At 39.3% G+C, this 17,554-nt stretch overlaps 1 protein-coding gene across 5 annotated transcripts in view; it reads right to left on the bottom strand.

Moving 5' to 3' along the window:
• LOC125247402 (FYVE, RhoGEF and PH domain-containing protein 6-like) overlaps window positions 1-17,554 on the bottom strand; it is a 39,773-nt gene that overhangs the window by 9,548 nt on the left and 12,671 nt on the right. For all 5 annotated transcript variants that reach the window (XM_048158679.1, XM_048158676.1, XM_048158677.1 and 2 more), the window contains 7 exons: window positions 17,308-17,407; window positions 9,835-9,896; window positions 9,600-9,630; window positions 7,078-7,229; window positions 5,858-6,014; window positions 5,582-5,669; window positions 2,015-2,065 (listed from right to left, as the gene is read on the bottom strand). In XM_048158679.1, the coding sequence (XP_048014636.1) occupies window positions 2,015-2,065; window positions 5,582-5,669; window positions 5,858-6,014; window positions 7,078-7,229; window positions 9,600-9,630; window positions 9,835-9,896; window positions 17,308-17,407 (641 nt within the window). The remainder of the gene's footprint in view (window positions 1-2,014; window positions 2,066-5,581; window positions 5,670-5,857; window positions 6,015-7,077; window positions 7,230-9,599; window positions 9,631-9,834; window positions 9,897-17,307; window positions 17,408-17,554) is intronic.

The raw sequence follows: 17,554 nt of genomic DNA, 5'->3' as shown, positions 1-17,554 counted from the left end.
TGTCCACAGCATGTTAATTCACTAGAGAAATGAACTCTAGATAATATATGCACTATATTAGCTTATACATTGGGGGAAATTATTTGATCCCCTGCTTATTTTGTTAGTTTGCCCACTTATAAAGAAATGAGGGGTCTATAATTTTTATGGTAGGTTTATTTTAATGGATAGAGACAGAATATCAAACAAAAAAAACAGAAAAAACACATTATATAAAGGTTATAAATTGATTTGCATTTCAGTGAGTGAAAAAAGTATTTGATCCCCAAGCAAAACATGACTTAGTACTTGGTGGACAAACCCTTGTTGGCAATCACAGAGGTAAGACGTTTCTTATAATTGGTCACCAGATTTGCACACATCTCAGGAGTGACTTTGGTCCACTCCTCTTTGCAGATCCTCTCTAAATCCTTAAGGTTTCTTGGCTGTTGCTTGGCAACTCAAAGTTTCAGCTCCCTCCACAGATTTTCTATAGGATTAAGGTCTGGAGACTGGCTAGGCCACTCCATGACCTTAATGTGCTTCTTCTTGAGCCACTCATTTGTTGCCTTGGTGGAATGTTTTGGGTCATTATTATGCTGGAAGACCCATCCACGACCCATCTTCAGTGTTCTAACTGAAGGAAGGAGGTTCTCATCCAAGATTTTACGGTACATGGCCACGTTCATCGGCCCCTCAATGTGGTGAAGTCGTCCTGTACCCTTAGCAGAGAAACAGCCCCAAAGCTTATGTTTCCACCTCCATGATTGACTGCAGAGATGGTTTCTTGGGGTCATAGTCAGCATTTCTCTCCCTTCAAACACAGGGAGTTGAGTTGATGCCAAAGAGCTCAATTTTGGTCTCATCTGACCACAGCACTTTCTCCCAAGCCTTGTCTGAATCATTTAGATGTTCATTGGCAAACTTCAGACGGGCCTGTACATGTGCTTTTTTGAGCAGGGGAACCTTGCGGGCACTGCAGGATTTCAATCCATTGCGGCCTAGTGTGTTACCAATGGTTTTTTTGGTGAATGTGGTCCCAACTGCCTTGAGATCATTTACAAGCTCCGCCTGTGTAGTTCTGGGCTGATCCCTCACCTTTCTCATCATCATCTTTACCCCATGAGGCGAGATCTTGCTTGGAGCTCCAAACCGAGAGCGATTGATGGTTATTGTTATATTTCTTCCATTTCCGAATAATCACACCAACAGTTGTCTCCTTCTCACAAAGCTTCTTGCTGATGGTCTTGTAGCCCATTCCAGCTTTGTGCAGATCTACAGTCTTGACCCTGGCATCCTTTGACAGCTCTTTGATCTTGCTCATGGTGGTGGAGAGGTTTGAATGGAAGATGCAGATTCTTTGGACAGGTGTCTTTTATACACATAACGAGCTGACATTAAGAGTACTTTCTTAAAGTGATGGGACTAATCTGTGTTCGACATGGACACATAAACAATCTGTAGGAGGCAGAATTCTTGCTGGTTGGTAGGGAATCAAATACTTATTTCACTTGATCAAATGCTAATTAATTTATAACCTTTATATAATGTGATTATTGTGGATTTTTTGGTTGATCTCTATCCATTAAAATAAATCTACCATAAAAATTATAGACTCCTTGTTTCTTTGTAAGTGGGCAAACTTACAAAATCAGCAGGGGATCAAATAATTATTTTCCCCACTGTATATTCAATATAGTTGGTCTCTGTTGTTAATTGTAACCTTTAATTGTATAGTAATGTGTAAGAAAGTGCTCCCTTTATATAGTTTACAGCATTAGTTGAGATATTTTTTTTATCTTTAAGAAAATGTTAAATAATTGAATTTTTTTTAAAAGAGAGACAATTTGTTCAGTAAACCACTTAATAAAAAAAGAAGAAACAAGAAGCAATTTTATAAATAGTTTTCTCCACCTGCTGTACCGAACCCGTACCGAACCGTGACTTCAATACCGAGGTTTGTACCGAACCATCATGTTTGTGTACTGTTACACCCCTACTAATAATGGAAGATTTCAATAGCATTTATTTTCACCTTCTGCATCTCTGTAGTCTGGGGATTCATCATCTAAATTGTTCAAATAATCTGAGGAAAAAATAAATATTTAAATATAAATGAAAGAAATTTAAAAATATTTGAAATGCATACAAGTTTATACTTTTTTTTTAACAATAATAAACAATTAGAAGTTGCCATGTAGCCATGTCACTAGCGCCCATTTCCATTCTAAGCTCAGTGGTCATTATCCTGCTTGCATCTGATCCAAACTTTTACTCCACAAACATTGTCATGTATTGCAAATGCTGATTGTTATCCATGATGCTGCCTTTAGTTTCAAACCATTTAATAGAAGTCGACTGTAATGTAATTTTAATAATCTACAATAATCCTTAGTTTAAAAAAAAGGAAAAAAAAAACTTATGTAATCACACTAATGCATTAGCATTAATAAATACATTTTTCAAATTTTTGTACCATTAAGCCTGTACAGATTACACAGCAAAAAACATGCAGGAACATGTGGCCTATGGCACACAAATCAGATTTATGCTTTGTTAATCTGATTATGTGTTTGCCGTGGTAAAATAAAAGCATTAGCACCAACATATTTGACATATACAAAATTGTTCTCAAAATATGTCCTTGTATATAGATATCTTACAACTGGTCATCTGAAAGTGTGTGTGTCACTGTTTGTGATGTTTGCTAAGTCAAGCATTAGGAAATCTGTGAAAATCTAGGAAATCTTGCCGCTGTCGCCTTTGGCTTGCTTAGTTGGGGACACTTGACATTTGATATTCAATAGTATTCTTGACATTTATTCAACAGTGCTTCTGATCTGCCTGCATTGACACTATTATTTAAGAGCTGCTGTGCAGCCAAATTATGTACCAGCTATCAATGTAAAGCTGCTTTGACACAATCTGCATTGTAAAAAGCGCTATATTTTATATTCAATTCGATTTGAGTGAATTCTGATTCATTTTGGTATATATTTCAGTTATCCATTTTGCTTGCATATGAAAGAAATTCTCTCTCTGCTAATAATATAAAATATTCAGGGCAATGTTTCAGACTCAAACTCGTACCTCAAGTATTCATTAAAAGAACCAATTAATAAAAGTTATTTGTTGTGGGAATCTACAGGCTACACTAGTTGCATTGTATATTTCTGATAAACAACACCCTGGCAACTGCACTTCAATGTGCTACACACACACACACACACACACACACACACACACACACACACACACACACACACACACACACACACACACACACACTCAGAACACTTTAAAAACTGCATAGCAATGAGCTAAACCCTCTTGGAACACCACACCACATAAAAACACCCTGGCAACCACCCAAAACTGCACTGCAATGTGCTTAAACACTCATTTCACCTTAGATACAGCATGAAAACCAACACCCAAGCAACCACACCACAATGTGCTCATTACACCTTAGCAACTGCATAGCAACACCCTGGCAACCACCTACAATACTCTAGCAACTGCAATGAGCTTAAACCTCTTGGAACACCACATAAAACACTGTGGCAACCACCCAAAACCCTAATAACTGCACTGCAATGTGCTTAAACACTCATATCACCTTGGATAAAGCATGACAACCACCCATCACCCTAGTAACCACATTACAATGTTCCAAAAACCACAGCAACAGCATAGCAACAACCTGGCAACAACTTACAATACTCTAACAACTGGACTGAGCTGAAACCCTTTGGAACACCGCATAAAAAGACTGTGGCAACCACCCCAAACCCTAGTAACGGCAATGTGCTTGAACACTCATATCACCTTAGATCAGGGGTCTCAAACTCAAATTGGCGGGGGGCCATTTCTGTGATTGACACCTCATAGGAGGGCCATATTAACATTCAATTTAGAAAGAAAATTTACTTTCCTTTGCATTATTTCTCATTTACTTCAAATTTCATTAGGCCTACTAAAATTTTTTATACCTATACCAATATTTTATTTACCATACTAAATGTAAACAGCAGTGTCTCTCTCATTGTTACAGAGTGTAATATAATTATATAATACTATTACTTATATAATACTACTTATAATACTACTAATATACTAATATAATACTACTAATATAATACTATTAATTGCAATAGTCTGGTGCAACTTCTCACATCCAACAAGGTGCATGGAATAAAAAAATTAGTAATTTAGGAACAAAACCAGCAACACTTGTGGCGTGGAGGGGTCAGAAATAAACAAAAAACTGGAGCTTTATATATATACTTTATTTTGCCAAAAAATAAAAATCTCTCATTGTTACATACATTATTAGTTTTTAACATTTACACAGCTGAGACACAATTGTCCAAGATGCCGTTTGAGCATCGGTAACGTTTAATAGTTGCATCGGACGCGTTTCGGTGGTTTAAATCGACGCTCGTGATTTAAAGTCGAGTGCTTTTACTGTAATTTAGGCAAGCGCGCTCATAATAGAAGCGACGCGGTTGAGAGCGCGGCTCATGGTTGCATAGCAACGACAGACGCCACTGGAGCAAAAGCGCATTGAAAAGGAGAATGCGGCGCGGCCGCTTATGTGACGCGATATGTGAATGCCTTAGAACGGCGACTTTTTCTTTGCATATCAGACCGGTAGCAACTAGTGAATAATAATAATAATAATTTAGCGGGCCGGATTATGTTTTATTTTTGAGATCAGTTGCGGGCCGGGTAGAGGGGGAGGGCGGGCCGTAAATGGCCCGCGGGCCGGCAGTTTGAGACCACTGCCTTAGATACATCATGACAACCACCCAACACCCTAGCAATCACACCACAATGTGCTAAAAACCACTCAGTACACCTTAGCAACTGCATAGCAACACCCTGGCAACAACCCCAGAATACTCTAGCAATTGCAATGAGCTAAAACCTCTTGGGACACCACATACAAACACCCTGGCAACCACCCAAAACCCCACAATGTGCTAAAAACCACTCAGTACACCTTAGCAACCACATAGCAACACCCTGGCAACAACCCCAGAATACTCTAGCAATTGCAATCAGCTAAAACCTCTTGGGACACCACATACAAACCACCCAAACAACCACCCAAAACCCCACAATGTGCTAAAAACCACTCAGTACACCTTAGCAACCACATAGCAACACCCTGGAAACCACCCACAATATCCTAGCAACAGCACTGCCACAGTCACAACCCCTAAGCAACTGCATAGCAACACCTTAGTTTTCATGGTATGTGACCACAGGAGGAAGAAGGCAGGAGACCAGGTTTCCAAATAACACTCAAAGGTTTAATGATAAATCAAAAAGGCAGGTAACACATCCAACAACAACAGTGACTGGACAACTGAGGGAGGTGAGTGGTGTGCTTAAAAGTCCTGTGTGATGAGGTGCAGACAGGGAAAAGGTGTGTGTGATCAGCTGATGATGGAGTGAGTGCAGGTGAGGGCCAGGGAGGATGATGGGAGATGGAGTCCAGGACAGACGGAGACTGTGACACTAGTATTGTGGCAGTGATTTTTGTATGGGAAAGCACTCCTATTTCTTTCAAATCTTTTTAAAGTGTAAAACTCACCAGTTAGGAGAAGTTGATATTGTGGAATCCTCTGGATAGGTTTAAGCATGTAATGTTTCACTGCGAGGTTGGCACAGCATGGATTGCTCTGTATCATTGAGAAAGAAAAACAGATGATGGCCTGAGGGGAATTTTTGTCAGTAGATTTTAAGAATGTAAAAAAAAAAAAAAAAAAAAAAAAAAAACACCCAAGAGACCACATCACTACAAAAGCTGTCAACAAGAGTATTATGATATGAATTAAACTGAAAAAACAGGTCGGAGTGGTTCTATTACCTCAAACTCTCTGACGGCTTTGGCAAATGCTGGGTTTTTCCGGCAATGCTCTTCAAGAAGTGCCACATTCTTGTCGAACTCACAAATATAAGTGGAGTACATTTTAAGATAAGGTCCTTTCTTCACAAATATATCCGCTACACCGCAATGCTTGTTCCTGTTTGAACAAGGAAACTTCTATAAATAGACTAGTTCACATAAAAATCATTTATTCATGTTTACTCATGTTTTTCCAAATGTGGTCTCATTTTTCTATCTCTTCTATTAATTTATTTAAAGTACATTAAAATGAAATTCATAAATACAAAGACTTGAAAACACGTTCTGTGCTGAGCACTGTAATCGTCATAACCTTGTAACGTGGGGAAGGTTATGACGATTCTAAGGAGAAGTGGTCCAAAATCCTCCCCATTTCTAAGAACTTGACGCATTTGTTTTACACATTTTTTTCTTTTTATATGCCACTGTTATATGTCATTGACCCATTTATAACAAACATGATGTGGTTTTCTACAGTTTCTACAGTGACATTTTCTATGAAATCACGGCAGACCTACCAATTCACTGTAGCTACAGTAAGTCTGACTTCTCATTGTTTAAAGGGATATTTCACCCAAAAATGAAAAGTACACCTATGACTTTCTTCTTTCAGTCAAACACAATCAGAGTTATATTAAAAAATATTCTGGCTCTTCCAAGCTTTACAAGGGGAGTGAATAGTAACCGAGATTTTGAAGCCAAAAAAGCACATCCATCCATCATAAAAGTAATCCATACGGCACCAGGGGGTTAATAAAGACCTTCTGAAGCGAAGCGATACGTTTTTGTAAGAAAAATATCCAATTTTTATAACTTTTTAAACTAGAATCACTGGCTATTTTTCAGACAAAAACGCATCGCTTCACTTTAAAAGGCCTTTATTAACCCCCTGGAATCGTATGGATTACTTTTATGATGGATGGATGTGCTTTTTTGGGCTTCAAAATATCAGTTACTATTCACTCCCGTTATAAAGCTTGGAAGAGCCAGAATATTTTTTAATATAAATCTCGTTGTGTTTGACTGCAAGAAGATAATCATATACACCTAGGATGGCTCGAGGGTGAGTAAATCATGGGATAATTTTCATTTTTAGGTGAACTAACCCTTTAAATATAAATAAGAAGGCATGCAGGATTGTTGCTTTCTAGTGTTTGCTGATGTTGGTGCAGTTGCATTACCAGTGAGCAACCCGTTCTTCCAGCTCTTTCAACAGGTCGCAATTTAGCTCGTACAGCTGAGGCAAAGAACACAAGATCTGGTTCACGACTCGCTCATCGATTACGGCTTTTCCCGCCTGACAGGAGGCCTTCAGTACCGCTTCACGAAAATCCTGCGAGGATTAGGGAAGTGAGATTAAACTATAGAAAAGTAAATCATTATTTAAGGAGTCACTATAATGACATTTTACCATCAGTAACAACAGAAGCACTGATAATGGACAAAGTCACCGTAAAAACACCATGATAGTTGTTCAAAAGACTCAAAACAAAATGTAAACAGTTTTTTGCTGAAAGTCCTAAAAAAAAAATCATATGGACTAGTTTTATGATACTTTCATGGTGCTTTTGTTCATTTTGGAGCTTGGCAGACCCAGTTTCCATTAGTTTTAATGTATATATACAGCCAGAATATTCTTCACAAATTGCCCTTTTGTGTTCCACACCAGAAGAATTAATCAAATTCATACAGGTTCAGAACGACATGAGGGTGAGCTCTTTGTTTATGGAAACAATGCCTAAACTTGATTTATTTACTCAGTACACAGACTTTGGAGTGGAAAATAACCCTGAAAAACTAAAGCCATAAACTATTAATAGTTCATGACTTTTTCCACATCTAATTAAAGGTGCCCTAGATTCAAAAATTTAATTTACCTTGGCATAGTTGCATAACAAGAGTTCAGTACAAGGAAATTACATACAGTGAGTTTCAAACACCATTGTTTCCTCCTTCTTATATAAATCTAATTTGTTTAAAAGACCTCCGAAGAACAGGCGAATCTCAACATAACACCGACTGTTACGTAACAGTCGGGATCATTAATATGTACGCCCCCAATATTTGCATATGCCAACTCACGTTCAAAGCATTAGACAAGGGCAGCCAGTATTAACGTCTGGACCTGTGCACAGCTGAATCATCAGACTAGGTAAGCAAGCAAGGACAACAGCGAAAAATGGCAGATGGAGCAATAATCACTGACATGATCCATGATATCATGATATTTTTAGTGATATTTGTAAACTGTCTTTCTAAATGTTTTGTTAGCATGTTGCTAATGTACTGTTAAATGTGGTTAAAGTTACCATTGTTTCTTACTGTATTCACTGAGACAAGAGAGCCGTCGCTATTTTTCATTATTAAACACTTGCAGTCTGTATAATTCATAAACACAACTTCATTCTTTATAAATCTCTCCAACAGTGTGTAATGTTAGCTTTAGCCACGGAGCACTATCAAACTCATTCAGAATCAAATATAAACATCCAAATAAAAACTGTACTTATGCTATTAGACACGCTGCATGACGAACATTTTGTAAAGATCCATTTTAAGGGTTATATTAGCTGTGTGTTTAAGGCAAGCGCAAGCTCTTGGGGCGTGCAGCATGAGATTTAAAGGGGCCGCACACCCTGAATCGGCGCATTTATAATGATGCCCCAAAATAGGCATTTAAAAAAATTAATTAAAAAAAAACTATGGGGTATTTTTAGCTGAAACCTTACCAACACATTCAGGGGACACCTTAGACTTATATTACATCTTTTAAAAACATGTTCTTCGGCACCTTTAAATAAAATGTCCACAGCTATTCTGTTTGAAGGGTTAGTTCACCCAAATAAATGATGTATATGATGTATATGACTATTTTCTTTTAGATGGAGATTTATTTAAAAATATTCTGGCTCATATGGATTCATATGGATTACTTTTATGATGGATGGATGATTTTTTTGGGCCTACAAAATCTGGCCCTCCCTTCACTACCATTATAAAGCTTGGAAGATCAAGGATATTTTTAAATATATCTCCGACTGTGACAGAAGAAAGTCATATACACCTAGGATGACTTGAGGGTGAGTAAATCATGGGATACTTTTTTAGGTGAACTATCCCTTTAATTCCTGGAGGATGACATCCTTGAAAGCCCTGATGTTTGAAGGGTTGTGTTACTCAACTCCCCCACAGGTGCCCAAAAGTGTTAACATCAGGTGAAATACTTATCCACTAAAAGATTTTCACCTTGGGAGAATGTATAGAGTCAATGTCATGAAAAGTGCCCAACAATGCAGAGAATGAGAAGGTAGCATCTTCTGTTTCAAGATTTTGTATTACATCACACAATGGTGTGTGAATTCATGACACCATTGATATACATTCCTATATAAGAACTTTGCTACCACTAAACATCACTGCCATACATCCCACATTGAAGCTACTGAATTGCCATTTGATTTCAAAAATTCCATCAAAACACTGATGCAGTGAAACTAACAGACTCCCAACACAGAATGCAAGTGTGATTTCAATAATAAAGTAAGAATTAGATTAGATTAGATGCAAAAAAAGCAGATTTAGAAAAGAACCCATGTGACTGATAAACTCACATTTCATGAAATGGGTGAAAAAGCAGAGCTAATGTTTCCTACCTAATGTGACTGCACCTAAATCAGTTCAACAGGTTATAGTAAACACTTACTACATGAAGGAGCTTCAGTACTTGCACAAATCTGTAAATAAAAAAAGAGAAATGGTTTAATTAAGAGAAATGATACATTTATTAAAAGAGGGATAATTTATGCAAACATGAAGACTTTCTTTATTCCGTGGAAAACAAAAGGAGAATTTGATGAAACTCTTTTCCAGACAGTAACTTAATATTAAGTATTTTAATATTCCTTTAAAGAAGATCTGACTAGATAAAACAGACTTACATTTTCTCAGAAGACAAAATCTCATTTACAATGTGTTCAACGTTGGTTTTCTTCGCTTCGGTCTAGAAAAAAAATATTTAGCTCTAGTTAATTAAGCAAACTATATAAAAAGTATTTATTGCTTATGCTGTACTGTAATATTTATATAAATATATAACATTTGTCTTTTAGGAACAATACAGTGTTATATCTTATAAAGTGTTATAAGATTTCATAACATTTAGGGTGATTTCACACTTGAGTCCTCTTTAAAAGAACCAAACTCAGACCCCTTGAAGTGGACCAAGAGGTGAACCAAGTGATAAAGGACACGGTTCTCCTTATAGTCACACTGTCCCTGTCCCTGAAAGTGGTCCACTTAAGTAAAAATAGGGACTCAGACCTCATTGTGTTTATACTGTTGCTTTTTAAAGGGGTGTATGATTTCACTTTTTCACTTGTTACCATGCCATTATTTTGCGCCAGACTGATTCACAAACGAGGGTCAATTCAACGCTGGATTTGCACAAAAGATTAACATGACGGCACATGCTAGTCGATAAGTTGAATCAACTCCAGAGCAACTACATAAATTTATCCTCTAACTGTTCAGAAACGTCCATTTGCATTCTAAAAGTTGTAACTTCTTCCTGAGTCTCTCCATCAGTGTCGACTCCGGTTTGAACAATGTAAGGCTGAACACCATTACTGACAAACGTCATTTTGGCTGCGTGAGATTCTCCTGCTTTGTTGTTGTTGAGCAACTGAAGCGTGAGCTGTTAAAGCTCCGCCCTCTTCTGGAAAGTGGGCCATGAGCAGCAGCTCATTTGCATTTAAAGGGACACAGATGAAAACGGCATGCTTTTGCTCACACCCAAATAGGGGCAAATTTGACAAGCTATAATAAATGATCTGTGGGGTATTTTGTACGGTGGCTGAGAGAGCTCAACGCGCTGCAAATGAAGAAAACACATGCAAATAGAAAAAACACCAGCAAATAAAGAAAACATCTTCATCAGTTTGACAACACGTGCTGCAAAAGTCCACAACACATGCAAATAGAGAAACGCGCTGCAAAAGTCCACAACACATGCAAATAGACAAATGCGCTGCAAAAGTCCACAACACATGCAAACAGACAAACGCGCTGCAAATGTTCACAACACATGCAAACAGACAAACGCGCTGCAAAAGTCCACAACACATACAAATAGACAAATGCGCTGCAAATGTTCACAACACATGCAAACAGACAAACGCGCTGCAAAAGTCCACAACACATACAAACAGACAAATGCGCTGCAAAAGTTCATAACACATGCAAACAGACAAACGCGCTGCAAAAGTCACAACACATGCAAACAAACATGAAACAGACAAACGCGCTGCAAAAGTTCACAACACATGCAAAAAGACAAACGCGCTGCAAAAGTCCACAACACATACAAACAGACAAACGCGCTGCAAAAGTTCACAACACATGCAAACAGACAAACGCGCTGCAAAAGTCCACAACACATACAAACAGACAAATGCGCTGCAAAAGTTCACAACACATGCAAACAGACAAACGCGCTGCAAAAGTCCACAACACATGCAAACAGACAAACGCGCTGCAAAAGTCCACAACACATGCAAATAGACAAATGCGCTGCAAAAGTTCACAACACATGCAAACAGACAAACGCGCTGCAAAAGTCCACAACACATACAAACAGACAAACGCGCTGCAAAAGTTCACAACACATGCAAACAGACAAACGCGCTGCAAAAGTTCACAACACATGCAAACAGACAAACATGCAAACAGACAAACGCGCTGCAAAAGTCCACAACACATACAGACAGACAAATGCGCTGCAAATGTTCACAACACATGCAAACAGACAAACGTGCTGCAAAAGTCCACAACACATACAAATAGACAAATGCGCTGCAAAGTTCACAACACATGCAAACAGACAAATGCGCTGCAAAAGTCCACAACACATACAAATAGACAAATGCGCTGCAAATGTTCACAACACATACAAATAGACAAATGCGCTGCAAATGTTCACAACACATGCAAATAGACAAACGCGCTGCAAAAGTCCACAACACATACAGATAGACAAATGCGCTGCAAATGTTCACAACACATGCAAACAGACAACCGCGCTGCAAAAGTCCACAACACATACAAACAGACAAATGCGCTGCAAAAGTCCACAACACATACAGATAGACAAACGCGCTGCAAAAGTCCACAACACATACAGATAGACAAATGCGCTGCAAATGTTCACAACACATGCAAACAGACAAACGCGCTGCAAAAGTCCACAACACATACAGACAGACAAATGCGCTGCAAAAGTTCACAACACATGCAAACAGACAAACGTGCTGCAAATGTTCACAAAACATGCAAACAGACAAACGCGCTGCAAAAGTCCACAACACATACAGATAGACAAATGCGCTGCAAAAGTCCACAACACATACAGACAGACAAATGCGCTGCAAAAGTTCACAACACATGCAAACAGACAAACGTGCTGCAAATGTTCACAACACATGCAAACAGACAAACGCGCTGCAAAAGTCCACAACACATACAGATAGACAAATGCGCTGCAAAAGTTCACAACACATGCAAACAGACAACCGCGCTGCAAAAGTCCACAACACATACAGATAGACAAATGCGCTGCAAAAGTTCACAACACATGCAAACAGACAAACGCGCTGCAAAAGTCCACAACACATACAGATAGACAAATGCGCTGCAAATGTTCACAACACATGCAAACAGACAAACGCGCTGCAAAAGTCCACAACACATACAGACAGACAAATGCGCTGCAAAAGTTCACAACACATGCAAACAGACAAACGTGCTGCAAATGTTCACAAAACATGCAAACAGACAAACGCGCTGCAAAAGTCCACAACACATACAAACAGACAAATGCGCTGCAAAAGTTCACAACACATGCAAACAGACAAACGCGCTGCAAAAGTTCACAACACATGCAAACAGACAAACATGCAAACAGACAAACGCGCTGCAAAAGTTCACAACACATGCAAAAAGACAAACGCGCTGCAAAAGTCCACAACACATACAAACAGACAAATGCGCTGCAAAAGTTCACAACACATGCAAACAGACAAACGCGCTGCAAAAGTTCACAACACATGCAAACAGACAAACATGCAAACAGACAAACGCGCTGCAAAAGTTCACAACACATGCAAAAAGACAAACGCGCTGCAAAAGTCCACAACACATACAGATAGACAAATGCGCTGCAAATGTTCACAACACATGCAAACAGACAACCGCGCTGCAAAAGTCCACAACACATACAAACAGACAAATGCGCTGCAAAAGTCCACAACACATACAGATAGACAAATGCGCTGCAAAAGTTCACAACACATGCAAACAGACAAACGCGCTGCAAAAGTCCACAACACATACAGATAGACAAATGCGCTGCAAATGTTCACAACACATGCAAACAGACAAACGCGCTGCAAAAGTCCACAACACATACAGCAACAAATGCGCTGCAAAAGTTCACAACACATGCAAACAGACAAACGTGCTGCAAATGTTCACAAAACATGCAAACAGACAAACGCGCTGCAAAAGTCACAACACATACAAACAGACAAATGCGCTGCAAAAGTTCACAACACATGCAAACAGACAAACGCGCTGCAAAAGTTCACAACACATGCAAACAGACAAACATGCAAACAGACAAACGCGCTGCAAAAGTTCACAACACATGCAAAAAGACAAACGCGCTGCAAAAGTCCACAACACATACAAACAGACAAATGCGCTGCAAAAGTTCACAACACATGCAAACAGACAAACGCGCTGCAAAAGTTCACAACACATGCAAACAGACAAACATGCAAACAGACAAACGCGCTGCAAAAGTTCACAACACATGCAAAAAGACAAACGCGCTGCAAAAGTCACAACACATACAGATAGACAAATGCGCTGCAAATGTTCACAACACATGCAAACAGACAACCGCGCTGCAAAAGTCCACAACACATACAAACAGCAAATGCGCTGCAAAAGTCCACAAACACATACAGATAGACAAATGCGCTGCAAAAGTTCACAACACATGCAAACAGACAAACGCGCTGCAAAAGTCCACAACACATACAGATAGACAAATGCGCTGCAAATGTTCACAACACATGCAAACAGACAAACGCGCTGCAAAAGTCCACAACACATACAGACAGACAAATGCGCTGCAAAAGTTCACAACACATGCAAACAGACAAACGTGCTGCAAATGTTCACAAACATGCAAACAGACAAACGCGCTGCAAAAGTCACAACACATACAGATAGACAAATGCGCTGCAAAAGTCACAACACATACACAGACAAATGCGCTGCAAAAGTTCACAACACATGCAAACAGACAAACGTGCTGCAAATGTTCACAACACATGCAAACAGCAAACGCGCTGCAAAAGTCCACAACACATACAGAAGACAAATGCGCTGCAAAAGTTCACAACACATGCAAACAGACAACGCGCTGCAAAAGTCACAACACATACAGCAAATGCGCTGCAAAAGTTCACAACACATGCAAACAGACAAACGCGCTGCAAAAGTCACAACACATACAGATAGACAAATGCGCTGCAAATGTTCACAACACATGCAAACAGACAAACGCGCTGCAAAAGTCCACAACACATGCAAAAATGCGCTGCAAAAGTTCACAACACATGCAAACAGACAAACGTGCTGCAAATGTTCACAAAACATGCAAACAGACAAACGCGCTGCAAAAGTCACAACACACAGACAAATGCGCTGCAAAAGTTCACAACACATGCAAACAGAAAACGCGCTGCAAAAGTTCACAACACATGCAAACAGCAAACATGCAAACAGACAAACGCGCTGCAAAAGTTCACAACACATGCAAAAAGACAAACGCGCTGCAAAAGTCACAACACATACAGACAGACAAACGCGCTGCAAATGTTCACAACACATGCAAACAGACAAACGCGCTGCAAAAGTTCACAACACATGCAAACAGACAAACGCGCTGCAAAAGTTCACAACACATACAAATAGCAAATGCGCTGCAAAAGTTCACAACACATGCAAACAGACAAACGCGCTGCAAAAGTCACAACACATACAAACAGACAAATGCGCTGCAAAAGTTCACAACACATGCAAACAGACAAACGCGCTGCAAAAGTTCACAACACAACAAATGCAAACAGACAAACGCGCTGCAAAAGTTCACAACACATGCAAACAAACGCGCTGCAAAAGTCACAACACATACAGCGCAAACGCGCTGCAAATGTTCACAACACATGCAAACAGACAAACGCGCTGCAAAAGTTCACAACACATGCAAACAGACAAACGCGCTGCAAAAGTTCACAACACATGCAAACAGACAAATGCGCTGCAAAAGTCCACAACACATACAGCAACAAACGCGCTGCAAATTTCACAACACATACAGACAACAAACGCGCTGCAAAAGTCACAACACATGCAGACAAACGCGCTGCAAATGTTCACAACACATGCAAACAGACAAACGCGCTGCAAATGTTCACAACACATACAGACAGACAAACGCGCTGCAAATGTTCACAACACATGCAAACAGACAAATGCGCTGCAAAAGTCCACAACACATACAGACAGACAAATGCGCTGCAAATGTTCACAACACATGCAAACAGACTAACGTGCTGCAAAAGTTCACAACACATGCAAACAGACAAATGCGCTGCAAATGTTCACAACACATACAGATAGACAAATGCGCTGCAAATGTTCACAACACATGCAAACAGACTAACGCGCTGCAAAAGTCCACAAACATCACAGACAAACGCTGCAAAAGTCCACAACACATGCAAACAGACAAACGTGCTGCAAATGTTCACAACACATACAAACAGACAAACGCGCTGCAAAAGTCACACAACACAAACGCGCTACAAACACATACAAACAGCAAACGCGCTGCAAAAGTTCACAACACATGCAAAAAGACAAATGCGCTGCAAAAGTCCACAACACATGCAAATAGACAAACGGCTAGGCTACTTTTAATTCTAAAAGTAGCCTAATCATCATTCAGTTCATCGCAGAAGGACTTGAGATCGCTGGGCCTGGTATGTGCTATTTGCAGCGGGTTTGTCTATTTGTTGTGGACTTTTGCAGTACATTTGTCTATTTGTATGTGTTGTGGACTTTTGCAGAGCGTTTCTCTATTTGCATATGTTGTGGACTTTTGCAGCGCATGTGTTGTCAAACTGATGAAGATGTTTTCTTTATTTCCTGTTTTTTTCTATTTGCATGTGTTTTCTTCATTTGCAGCGCGTTCAGGTCTCTCGGCCACCGTAATTTTGAGCTGAAACCTCACAGACACATTCTGGGGACACCAGAGACTTATATTACATCTTGTAAAAGGGGCATTATTGGTCCCCTTTAAAATGTACTGGTGAAATCAGGCATTATGAAAAGTATTTGCTCCATTTACTAATGAACATAGGGTTGTCAAAAGTACCGACTTCAGTACCATTTCGGTACTGAAATTTTAAAAATGTGACGATACCAGTATTTCCCCCTAGCATTTTGAGCACTGTTGAGTGGATTATTTATTACTCTTTACTGAGTGCTTACACAGATACACACAGGAGCATTTGAAAGCAGGCATCTATCAGCGGATCCCTAATATATCTGCTGATAGACGGATCCGCAGATAGACGCCTGCTTTCAAATGCTCCTGTGTGTATCTGTGTAGGCGCTCAGTGAAGAGTGTCAAATATGTTTATTTACAACATGTTTTTGAAGCGTTGATCATTGTGGCCAATCACAGACATATCTGTTGAGTATGTGAACACAATGGCCAATCAGAGGTGTTTAAGAATCCTTCTCAAAATGCTAGGGGGAAATGTTGGTATCACATCTTTAAAATTTCAGCACCGACTAGGTACCGAAGTTGGTACTTTTGACAACCCTAATTGAACATACATTATGTAAAGCATTACATGCAGTAGTTTAGTGATATAATTAAATATCTTGTGGGTTTAACACAAAAATATAAACAAGGCGTTCACACATTTGTGTCTCTCTCACAGAGTTTGGAAGCGTTTGGAATGACAATAGACAAGTGTTTGTTTTGAATGAAAAATCTGGAGAGATCTGCCAGCAGAAGCAGCCATCTGATGACCAAAATAAATCGGAATTTACAAATGGAAAAAACCTGATCCTGGAGCGATTTCACAATGTACATTTTTAGTGAATCGTAGCATTAGCTGAGAGCGAACCATACTCAAACACATCCTGAGATGGTCTCGGTTTGGATCGAGATCATTTGGAGTGTTTACATATTTGCTGAGACCCCTGATAAGGACCAATTGTGAAAACACCCTTAAATATTTCTTAATATCCTCTAAATGTGAATACAGTACCTGTTTTTCTCTATTGATGGTGTTATCCTCCTCTTCTGAGCTACATTCATCTTCTTTTGAATGCATCTCCTTCATTTCTTGCACTTCTTCCAAAACATTTCTGAAAAGAAATCAAAATGCCTCCCAGATTTTAAAAGCATGTGAGTGGAACTGAAGGGGTGTCACATCCCAAAAACACCAAATTTCTGTCCTTCCCACCATAATAGCTACAGGAAGAGTCAATAGTAATGTCTCAGAATCTGTACTA

Source organism: Megalobrama amblycephala, linkage group LG15 (genome assembly GCF_018812025.1).
Source record: "Megalobrama amblycephala isolate DHTTF-2021 linkage group LG15, ASM1881202v1, whole genome shotgun sequence".
In the NCBI taxonomy this organism is placed as follows: Eukaryota; Metazoa; Chordata; class Actinopteri; order Cypriniformes; family Xenocyprididae; genus Megalobrama; species Megalobrama amblycephala.
Note: the sequence above shows the minus strand (reverse complement) of the source record. Positions and strands in the feature narration are given on the sequence as shown.